The sequence below is a fragment of the Grampus griseus genome (genome assembly GCF_964374135.1).
Source record: "Grampus griseus genome assembly, chromosome: 14".
In the NCBI taxonomy this organism is placed as follows: Eukaryota; Metazoa; Chordata; class Mammalia; order Artiodactyla; family Delphinidae; genus Grampus; species Grampus griseus.
In genome coordinates this window covers 63,275,898-63,288,915 of record NC_139008.1, presented here as the reverse complement: position 1 = coordinate 63,288,915, position 13,018 = coordinate 63,275,898, and the positions used below count along the sequence as shown (strand labels likewise).

The 13,018-nt window shown below is 41.8% G+C and overlaps 1 protein-coding gene across 1 annotated transcript; it reads right to left on the bottom strand.

Annotated features, from left to right (window-relative positions):
• Nucleotides 1-4,693: 4,693 nt before the first annotated feature.
• BPIFA2 (BPI fold containing family A member 2) lies at nucleotides 4,694-11,726 on the bottom strand (the record flags this gene model as incomplete). Its single annotated transcript, XM_082670732.1, has 4 exons — nucleotides 4,694-4,772; nucleotides 6,986-7,126; nucleotides 8,935-9,079; nucleotides 11,579-11,726. 4 exons carry the CDS (start codon nucleotides 11,724-11,726, stop codon nucleotides 4,694-4,696), a joined length of 513 nt encoding a protein of 170 aa, XP_082526858.1.
• Between the last annotated feature and the right edge of the window lie 1,292 nt (nucleotides 11,727-13,018).

Here is a 13,018-nt window from a genome sequence, read left to right as displayed (position 1 = left end):
CAAGAATGAAAAGTTGGTTTAGCATTTGAAAATTATCATATTAACAAACTAAAAAAAATTTCTTGCTCATCTCAATAGATGCAGAAAAAGCATTTGATAGATCTCCAACATCTAACTTTGATTAAAAACTTTCATCAAGCTAGGAATAGAAGAGAGCTTCCTCAACCTGATAAAGGGCATCTACACAAAACCTACAACTAACATCATAGTTAATAGTAAAAGACTGAATGTTTGCCCTCTAGTTTCAGGAACAAGACAAGGATGTCTGCTCTCACTTCTATTCAACATTGTTCTGGAGGTTCTACCTAGATAAGAAAAGGAAATTAAAACCTGGATTGGAAAGACAGACATAAACTATATTTATTCACAGATGATATGACCATCTACATAGAAAGTTTGATGAACTCTACAAAAAAGTTACTAGAACTAACATGTGAGTTTAGCAAAATTACAGGATACAAGATCGAGAAACAAAGTCAATTACATTTCTATATACTAGCCATGAACAATTGAAAATTGAAATTAAAACAATGCCATATTGATAACATAAAAAATATTAAATACTTTGGAATAATATGACAAAGGATGTATAAGATCTGTACACTGAAAACTACAAAATACTGCTGAGAGGAATTTTTAAAGGTCTAAATAAATGGAGAGATATATTCTTTTGGAAGACTCAATATTGTTAAGAAGTCTTTTCTCCTCCAAATTGATCTATGGACTCAATGAAATACCCATAAAAATCCCTGCAAGATTTTGTAGAAATTGATAAGGTGATTCTTAAAATTCGCATGGAAATGTTAAGGACTTAGAATAGCTAAAATAACTGTGAAACAAAACAAAGCAAAACCAAAGCAAAGTAGTAAATTCCGTGTATTTGTGATAGGAAATAGTAACATGTGGAGCCTTTGTCAAGCCCCAGTAGAAAAATCACAGCACATACCCCTTGGAGTTCTAGAACAAAGCCATGCCATCTGCTGCAGAGAACTATACATCATTTGGAAAATAGTGCCTAGCTTGATACCAGCACCTGGTAGGTAGACACTTGTGTCTGACCATGGCTATCAAATAACCATGAGGACAGAACTACTTCTCATGAGTTGGGTACAGCCAGACCCAGAAAATAAGCCCAAATGTCAGGTGGGCCCAGGAGCAACCCAGCATACATTGGAAATGTCATATCCAGGATTAGGCCTGAGCAGTTCAGAGGGCACAAATAAGGTGCACAAGCAGGTGGCCCAGACGCCATGTCACCCTTCACTGTTGCACTGGCACCTCTTCCTCAACTAACATCTATGGCCTCATGGAGGTTTCCTCTGACCAGCCGACAGAGGAGAAAAAATCTGGAATTTGATTCATGGATGGGTCAGCTTGGTATGCTGGTGTAAGAGGACAATGGTCTGCTGCGGCACTACAGCTCCACTCGTGAGGGGCCCAAAAAGGGGACCAAATCATCTCTCTGGGCAGAGCTTTGGGCAGCGCGTCTGTCATCTACTCTGTGCAGAGAGAGAAGTGGCCTGAGGTGAGGCTAGACGTGGGCTTGTGGGCAGTGATGAAGGACTCCTTGGTCAAAAGGACTGGAAGGAACAATATTGGATGATCAGGGATATTGGATGGGTCTGGGGAAAAGGCACGTGCATGGACAATGTGAGTGAATACTGTTATAAATGGAATTTTTGTGTCCCCCTGAAATTCGTATGTTGAAACCTAACCCTCAATGTGATGGCATTTGGACGTGGGGCCTTTGGGAGTTGATTAGATCATGAAGTTTGCAGGATGAGTGCCCTTATAAAGGAGACCCCAGAGCAAAAGATGGCCATCTATGAACCAGGAAGCGAAGCCTCAGCAGACCCTGAATCTGCCGTTTCCTTGATCTCGGGCTTCCCAGTCTGCAGAACTGTGAGAAATAAATTTCTGTTATTTACATGCCACCCAGTCTATGGTATCTTGTCATAGTGGCCCGAATGGACTGAGACATATACAAAGGGTATGAATCTTCTTTTTTAGCATATTTATTGGAATATAATTGCTTTACAGTGTTGCGTTAGTTTCTGCTGTATAACAAAGTGAATCAGCTATATGCATACGTATATCCCCATATCCCCTCCCTCTTGTGTCTCCCTCCCACCCTCCTTATCCCACCCCTCTAGGTGGTCGCAAAGCACCGAGCTGATCTCCCTGTGCTACGCAGCTGCTTCCCACGAGCTATCTATTTTACATTTGGTAGTGTATGTATGTCAGTGTTACTCTCTCACTTCGTCCCAGCTTACCCTTCCCCCTCCCTGTGTCCTCAAGTCCATTCTCCACATCTGTGTGTTTATTCCTGTCCTATCCCTAGGTTCATTAGAACCTTTTTTTTTTTTTTAGATTCCATATATATGTGTTAACGTACAGCATTGATTTTTCTCTTTCTGACTTACTTCACTCTGTATGACAGACTCTAGGCCCATCCACCTCACTACAAATAACTCAATTTCGTTTCTTTTTATGGCTGGGTAATATTCCATTGTATATATGTGCCACATCTTTATCCATTCATCTGCTGATGGACACTTAGGTTGCTTCCATGTCCTGGCTATTGGAAATAGTGCTGCAGTGAACACTGCGGTACATGACTCTTTTTGAGTACCACACTGTTATGGTTTTCTCAGGGTTTATGCCCAGTAGTGGGATTGCTGGGTCATATGGTAGTTCTATTTTTAGTTAGTTTTTTTTTTTTGGCAGTACGCGGGCCTCTCACTGTTGTGGCCCCTCCCGCTGCGGAGCACAGGCTCTGGACGCGCAGGCCCAGCGGCCATGGCCCATGGGCCCAGCCGCTCCACGGCATGCGGGATCCTCCTGGACCGGGACACGAGCCTGCGTCCCCTGCATTGGCAGGCGGACCCTCAACCACTGCGCCACCAGGGAAGCCCTATTTTTAGTTTTTTAAGGAACCTCCATACTGTTCTCCATAGTGGCTGTATTAATTTACATTCCCACCAACAGTGCGAGAGGGTTCCCTTTTCTCCACACCCTCTCCAGCATTTATGGTTTGTAGATTTTTTGATGATGGCCATTCTGACTGGTGTGAGGTGATACCTCATTGTAGTTTTGATTTGCATTTCTCTAATGATTAGTGATGTCAAGCATCCTTGCATGTGTTTGTTGGCCATCTGTGTATCTTCTTTGGAGAAATGTCTATTTAGGTCTTCTGCCCATTTTTGGATTGGGTTGTTTGTTTTTTTGATATTGAGCTGCATGAGCTGCTTGTATATTTTGGAGGTTAATCCTTTGTCAATTGCTTCATTTGTAAATATTTTCTCCCATGCTGAGGGTTGTCTTTTTGTCTTGTTTATGGTTTCCTTTGCTGTGCAAAAGCTTTTAAGTTTCATTAGGTCCCATTTGTTTATTTATTTATTTTTATTTATTTATTTTTTAACATCTTTATTGGGGTATAATTGCTTTACAATGGTGTGTTAGTTTCTGCTTTCCATTTCTCTAGGAGGTGGGTCAAAAAGGATCTTGCTGTGATTTATGTTATAGAGCGTTATGCCTATGTTTTCCTCTAAGAGTTTTATAGTGTCTGGCCTTACATTTAGGTCTTTAATCCATTTTGAGTTTATTTTTGGGTATGGTGTTAGGAAGTGTTCTAATTTCATTGTTTTACCTGTATCTGTCCTTTTTTCCCAGCACCACTTATTGAAGAGGCTGTCTTTTCTCCATTGTATACTCTTGCCTCCTTTATCAAAGGTAAGGTGACCATATGTGCGTGGGCTTTCTACCCTGTTCCATTGATCTATATTTCTGTTTTTGTGCCAGTACCATACTGTCTTAATTACTGTAGGTTTGTAGTATAGTCTGAAGTCCAGGAGTCTGATTCCTCCAGCTCTGTTTTCCTTTCTCAAGATTGCTTTGGCTATTTGGGGTCTTTTGTGTTTCCATACAAATTGTGCAATTTTTTGTTCTAGTTCTGTGAAAAATGCCATTGGTAGTTTGATAGGGACTGCACTGAACCTGTATATTGCTTTGGGTAGTATAGTCATTTTCACAATGTTGATTCTTCTAATCCAAGAACATGGTATATCTCGCCATCTGTTTGTATCATCTTTAATTTCTTTCATCAGTGTCTTATAGTTTTCTGCATACAGGTCTTTTGTCTCCTTAGGTAGGTTTATTCCTAGGTATTTTATTCTTTTTGTTGCAATGGTAAATGGGAGTGTTTCCTTAATTTCTCTTTCAGATTTTTCATCATTAGTTTATAGGAATACAAGAGATTTCTGTGCATTAATTTTGTATCCTGCTACTCTACCAAATTCATTGATTAGCTCTAGTAGTTTTCTGGTAGCATCTTTAAGATTCTCTATGTATAGCATCATGTCATCTGCAAACAGTGACAGTTCTACTTCTTCTGTGCTTATTTTTTAATTATATGATGTGATATTAATTTCTATTTATGATAGTGATATAAAGTTTCCTTTTAAAAATAAATGTATTTCAATAAATTTAAGTAAAATTGTGTTGATTAAAGAAAATATTAGCTAGAAGGTCTACTGGCAGTACATGGGTATGGCAAATGGTTCAAATGTGGGACCCAGTGATTTCAGCTAATGTCAGGCCCCTGCTCCCCTCCTCCCGCTGCCAGGCCAGGGAATGTCACACCTGTCCCCCAGCAGGCCTGGCTCTGGGCCCGCAGAAGTTGGGGACTCACCTCTTACTGCACCACAAGGGACACTGTCTTTCTCATGAGTTTGACCACAGTGTTCACAGCTTCATTGACCAGTCCAATGGGGCTGGAAAAGGGAGGAAACTGATAAAACTCAGTGAAGTTGGCAGAGCAGCCAAGCAGGAGAAGTGGGAAGAGGGTGGAAGATGGTGGAGCACCTTGAAGTCAGGTGACTTGAGCCTCTATCCAGGGGTATCATCACTTAGAGCCCCATGTCTGATCAGCAGCTCACCCCAATACCCCATGAGTCTCATCACAACCCTGAGACCTTATCCATTCATCCATCCATCCATTCATCTATCCATCCATCCATCTATCCATCTATCCATTCATTCATTCATTCAATACATATCTATAGAGCACCAACTATGTGCCAGAAACCAAGCGAGACTGGGGACACAGGGATGAGCAAAGCACAAGCACCTCCTAAACTGGTACCTAAATAGTATATTAAACAAGTTTGGCTAAGTCTGGTTCCTTCCCACCTGCAGCTCTCAGCATAACTGTCACCTCCTCAGAGCAGCCCTCCGTGACTGCTTGTCTAAGGGAGGGCTTTGTATCATAGTGCCCTGTTAAGTGTGCTGCTCTGCGCAGGGATCATTGCAATGTGACACTTTCCTTGTGGGCTCTTTATTAGTGTACTGAATGCTCCTCTGTCTGCCTTTCCCTCCAGAGAATAAGCTCCATGAGAAAGGTTCCTTGTCTGCTGTCACCAGTACATTCTCCAGAGCTCAGAATGGTGGCTGCCTGGCACATAGCAGATGTGTAACACATTTTTGGCTAAAGGAATAAATGAAGGAAACATACAATTAAATATATAATGAAAACTTGTGACAAGAACTCAGAAGGGCAAGAGTAGATTCTTATAAGAGAGAATAAGAGAAACTTTGTTTTAGACCCTGAAGAATGAGATGTACATTGAGATGGCTTGGGGGAAAATGTGTTCTATGTCGCCAGAGCAGCCCGTGCACAGGTTTTGAGGTGGGAAGAAGTTTGTCTGAGGCACAGAGCAAAAGCTAGCATGTCCAGGGCAGAGTGGGCAAAGGGGAGAGCACAGGGACATGAGGGTTGATCCAGACCAAGCAGTGCCTAGATGGCCCTGAGGAGGGCTTGGGATTCCACCCAAAGTGGAGAGAAAAGCCCTGAGAGAATTTGGAGCAGCGGAGTGGAATGCCATTTTACAGATATGGACACTGGGACCCAGAGGGCAGGATGAATTCCCTGGGACTATGGGCAAGGGTGTATCTACCAGGGCTCAGGCATTCGGACTTACACCTCAGTCTTTCCAAGCAATAATAGGCCGTGGAGCCTTTCTTTGGTTTTGGGGGGTCTTTAGGCAATGTGTGATCAGATTCCTTGCTGGGGTAGGATGGATTGACTTTCGCTCATGGCTCAGCCTTGTTTCCTGCCAGAGGCAACCTTCCCCCCTCCCCCTGAAGGCAACCTTCAGTTCCAGACCACTTTTCGTCTCTCAGCCATGACCAGAGTCAGCCTTTCTCCCTCCACCCTCTTCCCTGGGCTACACATGCTCTTTCAAGCACACAGTTTAAGATGTAGATTTTGTGGGTTACCAGAGATCAGTGATTTAAATGGAGAGGATTATGTTTTCAAGATCTCATTTTGGGAATTTTCCAGTGGGTTGAGGATGATTTGGGGAAATCTGAGATTAGAGTCCATGTTAGGTATTTACTCCTCTTTCTCCCTCCTAACTGGAGGCAAGAAGGTAAACACAGTTTATTATTATTATTGTTTTATTATTATTAAGGGACATTATATAATAACAAAAGGGTCAGTTTTTCAAGAAGATATAGCAATGCTAAATGTGCATGCACCTAACAACAGAGCTTCAAAAAGTATAAAGCAAAAACGGATAAAGCTGAAAGGTGAAATAGGCAAATTCACAGTTATGTTTGGAGAGGTCAACACTCGTGTCTCAGTAATGGGAAGAACAAAGAGACAGAAAGTCAGCATGGATATTATTATTACTGAGAGTTTAGTATGTGCCAGGCTGAATGCTAAACACTTGCATTTTCTCATTTGGTCAGCACAGTACCTATGAATTAGGTATTATTATCATCCTCAGTTTACAGATGTGAAAACTGAAGCTTAGAGAGGCTAAATTGGTTACAAAGCCACAAGTTAGTGGCAAAGCAAACTTGACACAAGAGTCTGAACTCCTTTTCACCATACGATGCTCCCTCCCAGATACAGGAATAAGGTTGAAACTAGGGGTCCCAACTCCTCTGGGAGCCCTGCTCTGCTGAGATGGGTGGGCCTGACCTGTCCGGGAAGGTGAGTGAGATGTCGGCTGGGTCGTTGGTGCATTTTTCCACGATCACTGTGGAGACACCAGTCTTGGCATCAGTTTCAATGCTGACACTAGTCTGGAGGCCCAGGTCGACAAGCTCACCCAACAGAGGCCTGCAGGAAATAAGATTCACAGTGAACAGAGGTCTAGAAGTCCATTCACACTGCCCACTTGAGTTCATCCATCTGTGTGGACATTATATGGGATGTCTATGGATAATGTCAATATGGTCTATTTTCTTTATGGAATCTACTTTTTTACGTTAGGAGTTTATTCACCTGGCCACATGGGTTTGGTTCATGTGATATTTCTATACAGTATCACACTGATAATTAAAATAAAAATAATAGTTAACATTTATTGAGCACAAATTCTGTGTTAGGTGTTTCCAAAAAACTATTTTACATGGATTGATCCTTTGAATCATTACACCAATACCATGAGGGGAAAGTATTATTATTGGTACTGGTACCTGGTATAGGGAAGTTAAGTAACTATCCCAAGACCTCACAGGTAATGAATGATGAAATCATAGTGCAGTTCATTTATAAAGACTCTTCTACACATCCTCATCTTCCTGTCTCTGTCTCTGATTCCAGATTGGAGATCCATCGGCCATGCCGCACTGCCTCTCCCAAACCTCAGATTCTAATGCCTACTCATAGGGTCAGGGTGACGTTCGTGGTGATGGGGATACTCAGGCTAGCGCCTTTGCCATCAGGAGTCACTTCAGATTTGATATCCAGGATGTGGACATTACTGATTTTCAACCTGTGCAAAAACCACAGTTCACCCTTGTCACTCCTCATGACAGCCATTGCTGGGCGCTTCTCACGATGCCAGCATCGTGATGCGCATACGAGCCTCGCTGACTTTGCCTGCTTTGGTCTTCATGAGAGCCCTGTTCAGAGGTTTGAATCTCTCCATTGGATGGCGTGGCATACTGAGATTCAGACAAATGTGGTTTCCCTCAAGACTCCAAGGGTAAATACATGCCACAGCCAGAATTTTTTTTTAATTGAAGTATAGTTGCTTTACAATGTTGTCTTGGTTTCAGGTGTACCGCAAAGTGATTCAGATATAGATACAGAGATAGATAGAGGTAGATAGAGATATATATTTTATTTCAGATTCTTTCCTCTTATAGGTAATTACAAAATATTGAGTGGAGTTCCCTATGCTATGCAGGAGGTCCTTGTGGGTTATCTATTTTATATATAGTAGTGTGTATATGTTAATCCCAAACTCCTAATTTATCCCCCCACAGCGCTTTCCCCTTTGGTAACCATAAGTTTGTTTTCGAGGTCGGTGAGTCTGTTTCTGTTTTGTAAATAAGTTCATTTCTGTCATATTTTAGATTCCACATATAAGTGATATCATATGACATTTGCCTTTCTCTGACTTACTTCACTTAGTATGTTCATCTCTAGGTCCATCCACGTCGCTATAAGTGGCATTATTTCATTCTCTTTTATGTACAGTCAGAATTTGAACCCAGAATTGGTGGACTCCAGAACTTCATGTGTGGAGCCACCTACATATTGTGAATTCTGGTTTCCTCTCTCCTGACAGCATTCAGACTATATATACTCAGCTATTTTCAGAGAAGACAAGTCTTCTTCCTTGGAAAAGTGGCTTTAGGCACCAGCAAACAGGTAGAGGTAAGGGTAAAGAGAATCTTCATCCTGACCCTGAAATCACAGAATGAGAAAGCCCAAACCCATGAGATGCCCAGATAGGCCCTGCAGCCCTGCCTGTAATTTACCCAAACTCTGGTAGAGCTGGCCTCAGACGGCTTCCGCTCTGCAGGGACACACAAGGTTTATTCACCTTTCTGTCTTTGACCTTAATCTTACGTCCCCTAAAGATATGTATTCTCTTTTCCTGGAACAAAGATTTCTACCATGAAGTAGTGACTCACCCCATAACCTTTTCCACTACTTGAAAAATTTTAGAAAGGACTTTGTCCAACAAGTTCTCAGCTTCCTGGATCTTCTGCTGGACCTCCTGCCAAGATGTGGATTCCCGGAGCGTCTCCAAGGCAGCCTTCAATTTCTGAAGGATAGCTGTAGAAACAATCTCCATTTAGTGTGATACACAACTTACGAAGCAGTTACTATGCACCAGATACTAAATGAGACCATGTGCCTATGTTATTTCATTTCATCTTTATAACAACCCCATAAAGTAGATATTATTATTGTCTGCACTTTCAGATGAGGAAATAAAGGATCAAAAGGTTAAGAAATGGGCCTGAAGTCACACAGCTAAGGAGACCTTGTTCCTTCCATGCTGCCTTCACACTAAGATATACTCATCATTCGTCAACAAAGCAATCGATCCAGTGACCAGGCAATAGATATTGATTGCACATCAGCTTCTAGTAGTGAAGCTCTAATGAGATGCTCACACAAACAAAATAAACTTAGAATAAACTAAGAAATGGAAAATCTAGAATCAAGGAAAAAATATGGCTCCAACTCATGAAAGTGGCAAATAGGAGTCCCTGGATGACAGCTTCGCAGCAGGCCTAGAAAGCAATAATTCATACAGGAGCAGGAGGACAGAGTGTCCTAAAGGGGGATCTTCAGAGAAAAGAGGGATTTGATAGAGCAAATGGCATGGCAGAAGTAGGATGGCACATTTGAAAAGAATTAAGAATATATGTGCAGAAAATAATTCAAATAAGAACCAACAAGGCAACAACTCACTCAAGGAGGAAAAAAAGGCTACAAGACAAGATATGTAATCATAGTACAGCAACATGGCTCTGCAATGGACAGTATCTATCTACCTAGTTATAATGACGCAAACAGAGATGGAAACTACATCTGGTCCTGTAACTAACTAGGTGACCTTGATCCAGACACTTCTGTTTCTGAGCTCAGTTTTATCGGCAATGAAATTGGAGAGTGGATCCCTTCTGCATCTTTGAAAGTTGCCTAAGCCCTGGCAAGGTTTGAAAGGCAGTCATGTACAGAAGTTAGTTTCTCCTATAAAGAATGTTTGTCAGTGTGCTGCTAATGTTTCCAGAAAATGAAAAGCAGACCAAGTTCTTTTAAGAAATCATAATTATAAGGAGATATATTTAAGTAGAAAGGTAGGTAGTTTTAAAGCTACCTAAGCTAAGTAGGGCTCAATTTCCAATCAGTTAATACAAATTACTAAGCTAATTGAATGACCCAACAGAAGAATATGCTAAAAATATAAATAAAATATTTGAGTTAAAATATGTAGATTCTTTCGTAATTAGAGAAATGGTAAGTGAAATGAATTATAACCTTTCATCTGTGAGACTGGCAAAATCTTTAAGTTTTCCATACCAGTGCTGTCAAGGGAGTAGAAAAAAAGACTATTGGAGAAAATGTTAACATAGGGGATTATTTGTCAATATCCAATATAATTTAAAATGTGCATACCTTTTGAACTTTTGAAATGTCACTTTTAGGAATTTATCTTATGCATGTATTAGAAAATTTACCGTGATATAATATGTAACGTTTTATTTATTTAAGCATTGCTTGTTTCTAGAAAAATTAAAAATGAATGAACCAGGAACCAAATCACCACCTCTCTCAGGAAACCACCCATAAAGAGCAGCGCCTAAGGAAGAAAAAAAGGAGTGATCAGAAGAGCCTGGGGGCAGGACGGGAGTGGGGATGCGGACCTGCTGGAGGGTGGGCTTGGGGATGCGGGGTGGGGGGGTAGGCTGGGACGAGGTGGGACAGTGGCATGGACATATATGCACTGCCGGGCGTGGAGTGGATGGCTGGTGGGGGACAGTCGTGTGGCACAGGGGGATCGGCTCGGTGCTTTGTGGCAGCCTATAGGGGTGGGATGGGGGGTGGGAGAGGGGGAGATGCGGGGACATGTGTATATGTGTGGCTGATTCACTTTGTTGTGGAGCAGAGGCTGGCATGCCATTGTGGGGCAATTGTGCTCCAATGGAGATGTTAAAAAAAGAAAAGAAAAGAAAAAAGAACCAACAAATCACAGTGAAAATGAAAACAGCAGGAAAAGTATTTGTCTCAAATGTTAGAGCAATGGATTATTATGTATAATATATAAAAAGTTTATCCTAATGTATAAAAATATTATAAATGCCCCCTTTATGACAAATGAAATAAACAACAAAATGTAGATAGTAAGCAAACAGGGGAAAATGTTCAGGCTACAGCAAACTTCAAATTGAACAACAAAGTATGTTTTTATATCAATTAACTTGGCATAGAAGATGTAATAATATTAGTACCATTGTTTAAAGTGAAATTGATGAATACCTTTGACAGTGGATACAAAGCAGGAGCATGGCAGTATGTATTAAGAGTCATTAAAGTGTTCATACCCTTTGACCCAGCAAAAAAAATAATAATAATAATTTACCCTAGATATACAAAATTGTGAGAAGGGGTAACATTTTTTACCACTTAAATGACTTCTTTTAAATGAATAGATTGTACACTTTTAAAAAAGAGCAGCCCCTGGTGGCAGCCTTTGGTAATACAGGCATAGTGTTTAGGAGGCAAGCTCCTAGCTGCCACTGATCATCCCTCTTGCTGACTCACGTCCAAGTGTACTGTCAACGGTCTCAAGTCCTTTATTGAGAACAGGTTTCAGCTTGCTCACAACATCATTGCCGAGATCCTCAAGAAGAGACGCTGAGGTCCCAGTGAGCAGACCACACAAGAGAATAAGTTTCCAAAGCTGAAACATCTTGTCCTGACACCTGGACAGTCATGGGAGGAACAGGAGTGAGAATTACCTGTAGAGAAAAGGGATCTTTGATGAGCACCTGTCACTCTTACACTCAACAGTCCTTTAAGATCGATGTGGTTATCTCCACTCTTACAGATGGCCAGCACAGGTCAGAAAGCTAGAGGAACTTGCCCAGACATACACAGCCAGTGAGTGGAGGAGCTGCTATATGACAAGTCACACTTGACTCCAAGTCAATGCTCTTTACACAGAGGTCCTTTGCACATACTGTCTTTTCTGCTTGGAACATTTCCCTCTTCTTTGCCTTTTTACCTAAGTCACTTCCTACTGACTCTCTAGCTTCAGTAAGACATCATCATGTCCTCTATGAAACCCAATCTAGGCCCCTCCCCAGAGTCTAGGTTTAGGGGGCCCCACTCCACCGTTTTGCTGCCCTCATTCTCTGATTGGAGTCCTGGGTACCAATTAGTGATGACTTGTCTGTCTTTCCCACCACGCTGTGAACTCCTTAGAGGAGGGATTGTGACTTATTTCACTGTTGAATTCCCAACCCATAGTAAAAAGCTTGCACCTAGTACAGTACAACAAAATAAAGGTTTGCCAAATAAAAGCATGAACAAATAAAAGGGTGCCACATCATGACACTGCATTGATCATCAGTTTGACACTTCTAATATAATCTATTTCTTAATTTCCTATTTTCAAAATAGTAGCTAATTCAAGTGGCCCTTCCCTTTGCCTCTTGCCCCCAACACCTTCTGAAGGCCTCCATGTGGGGAGACATTAATGGGGAAGTCCACCATTCACAGGTTTGGAGGAAAATACCAAATCCTTGCTCCCCTGCACAGTCTCTTGGAATTGTGCTGGGTGGTGATGGCCCTTATATGGTGGTGATGGGATGGGAGCCTGCCCATGGAAGCAAGCCCTGGTTTCAGAGCCATCCAAGGAGACTCCAAAGAAAATAACCCCTGTCCAGAGTGAACACAGAGACTTCCAACCCAAAGATCACTGAGGATGCTTGAACTGGAATGGATGGATATGGAGAGGACTTTGTGCCAAGACTAAGATCAGGTTCGCATAGAGCCTCCAGCTGCCAAGACGGTTGCCATTGTGGGTGGGGGCGGGGGTAAAGACTGAGAATGGATAGACTTGATGAGTTGGAGAATGTTCTGGCAGGAGGACCCACAGGGATCATCCAGCCTAATTCTGTCTTCATTTGGAAACTCAGGCTCAGAGAGGGAAAGCAACCAGCTTGAGGTCACCCAGTAAGACAGGGACAGAGATGGGGC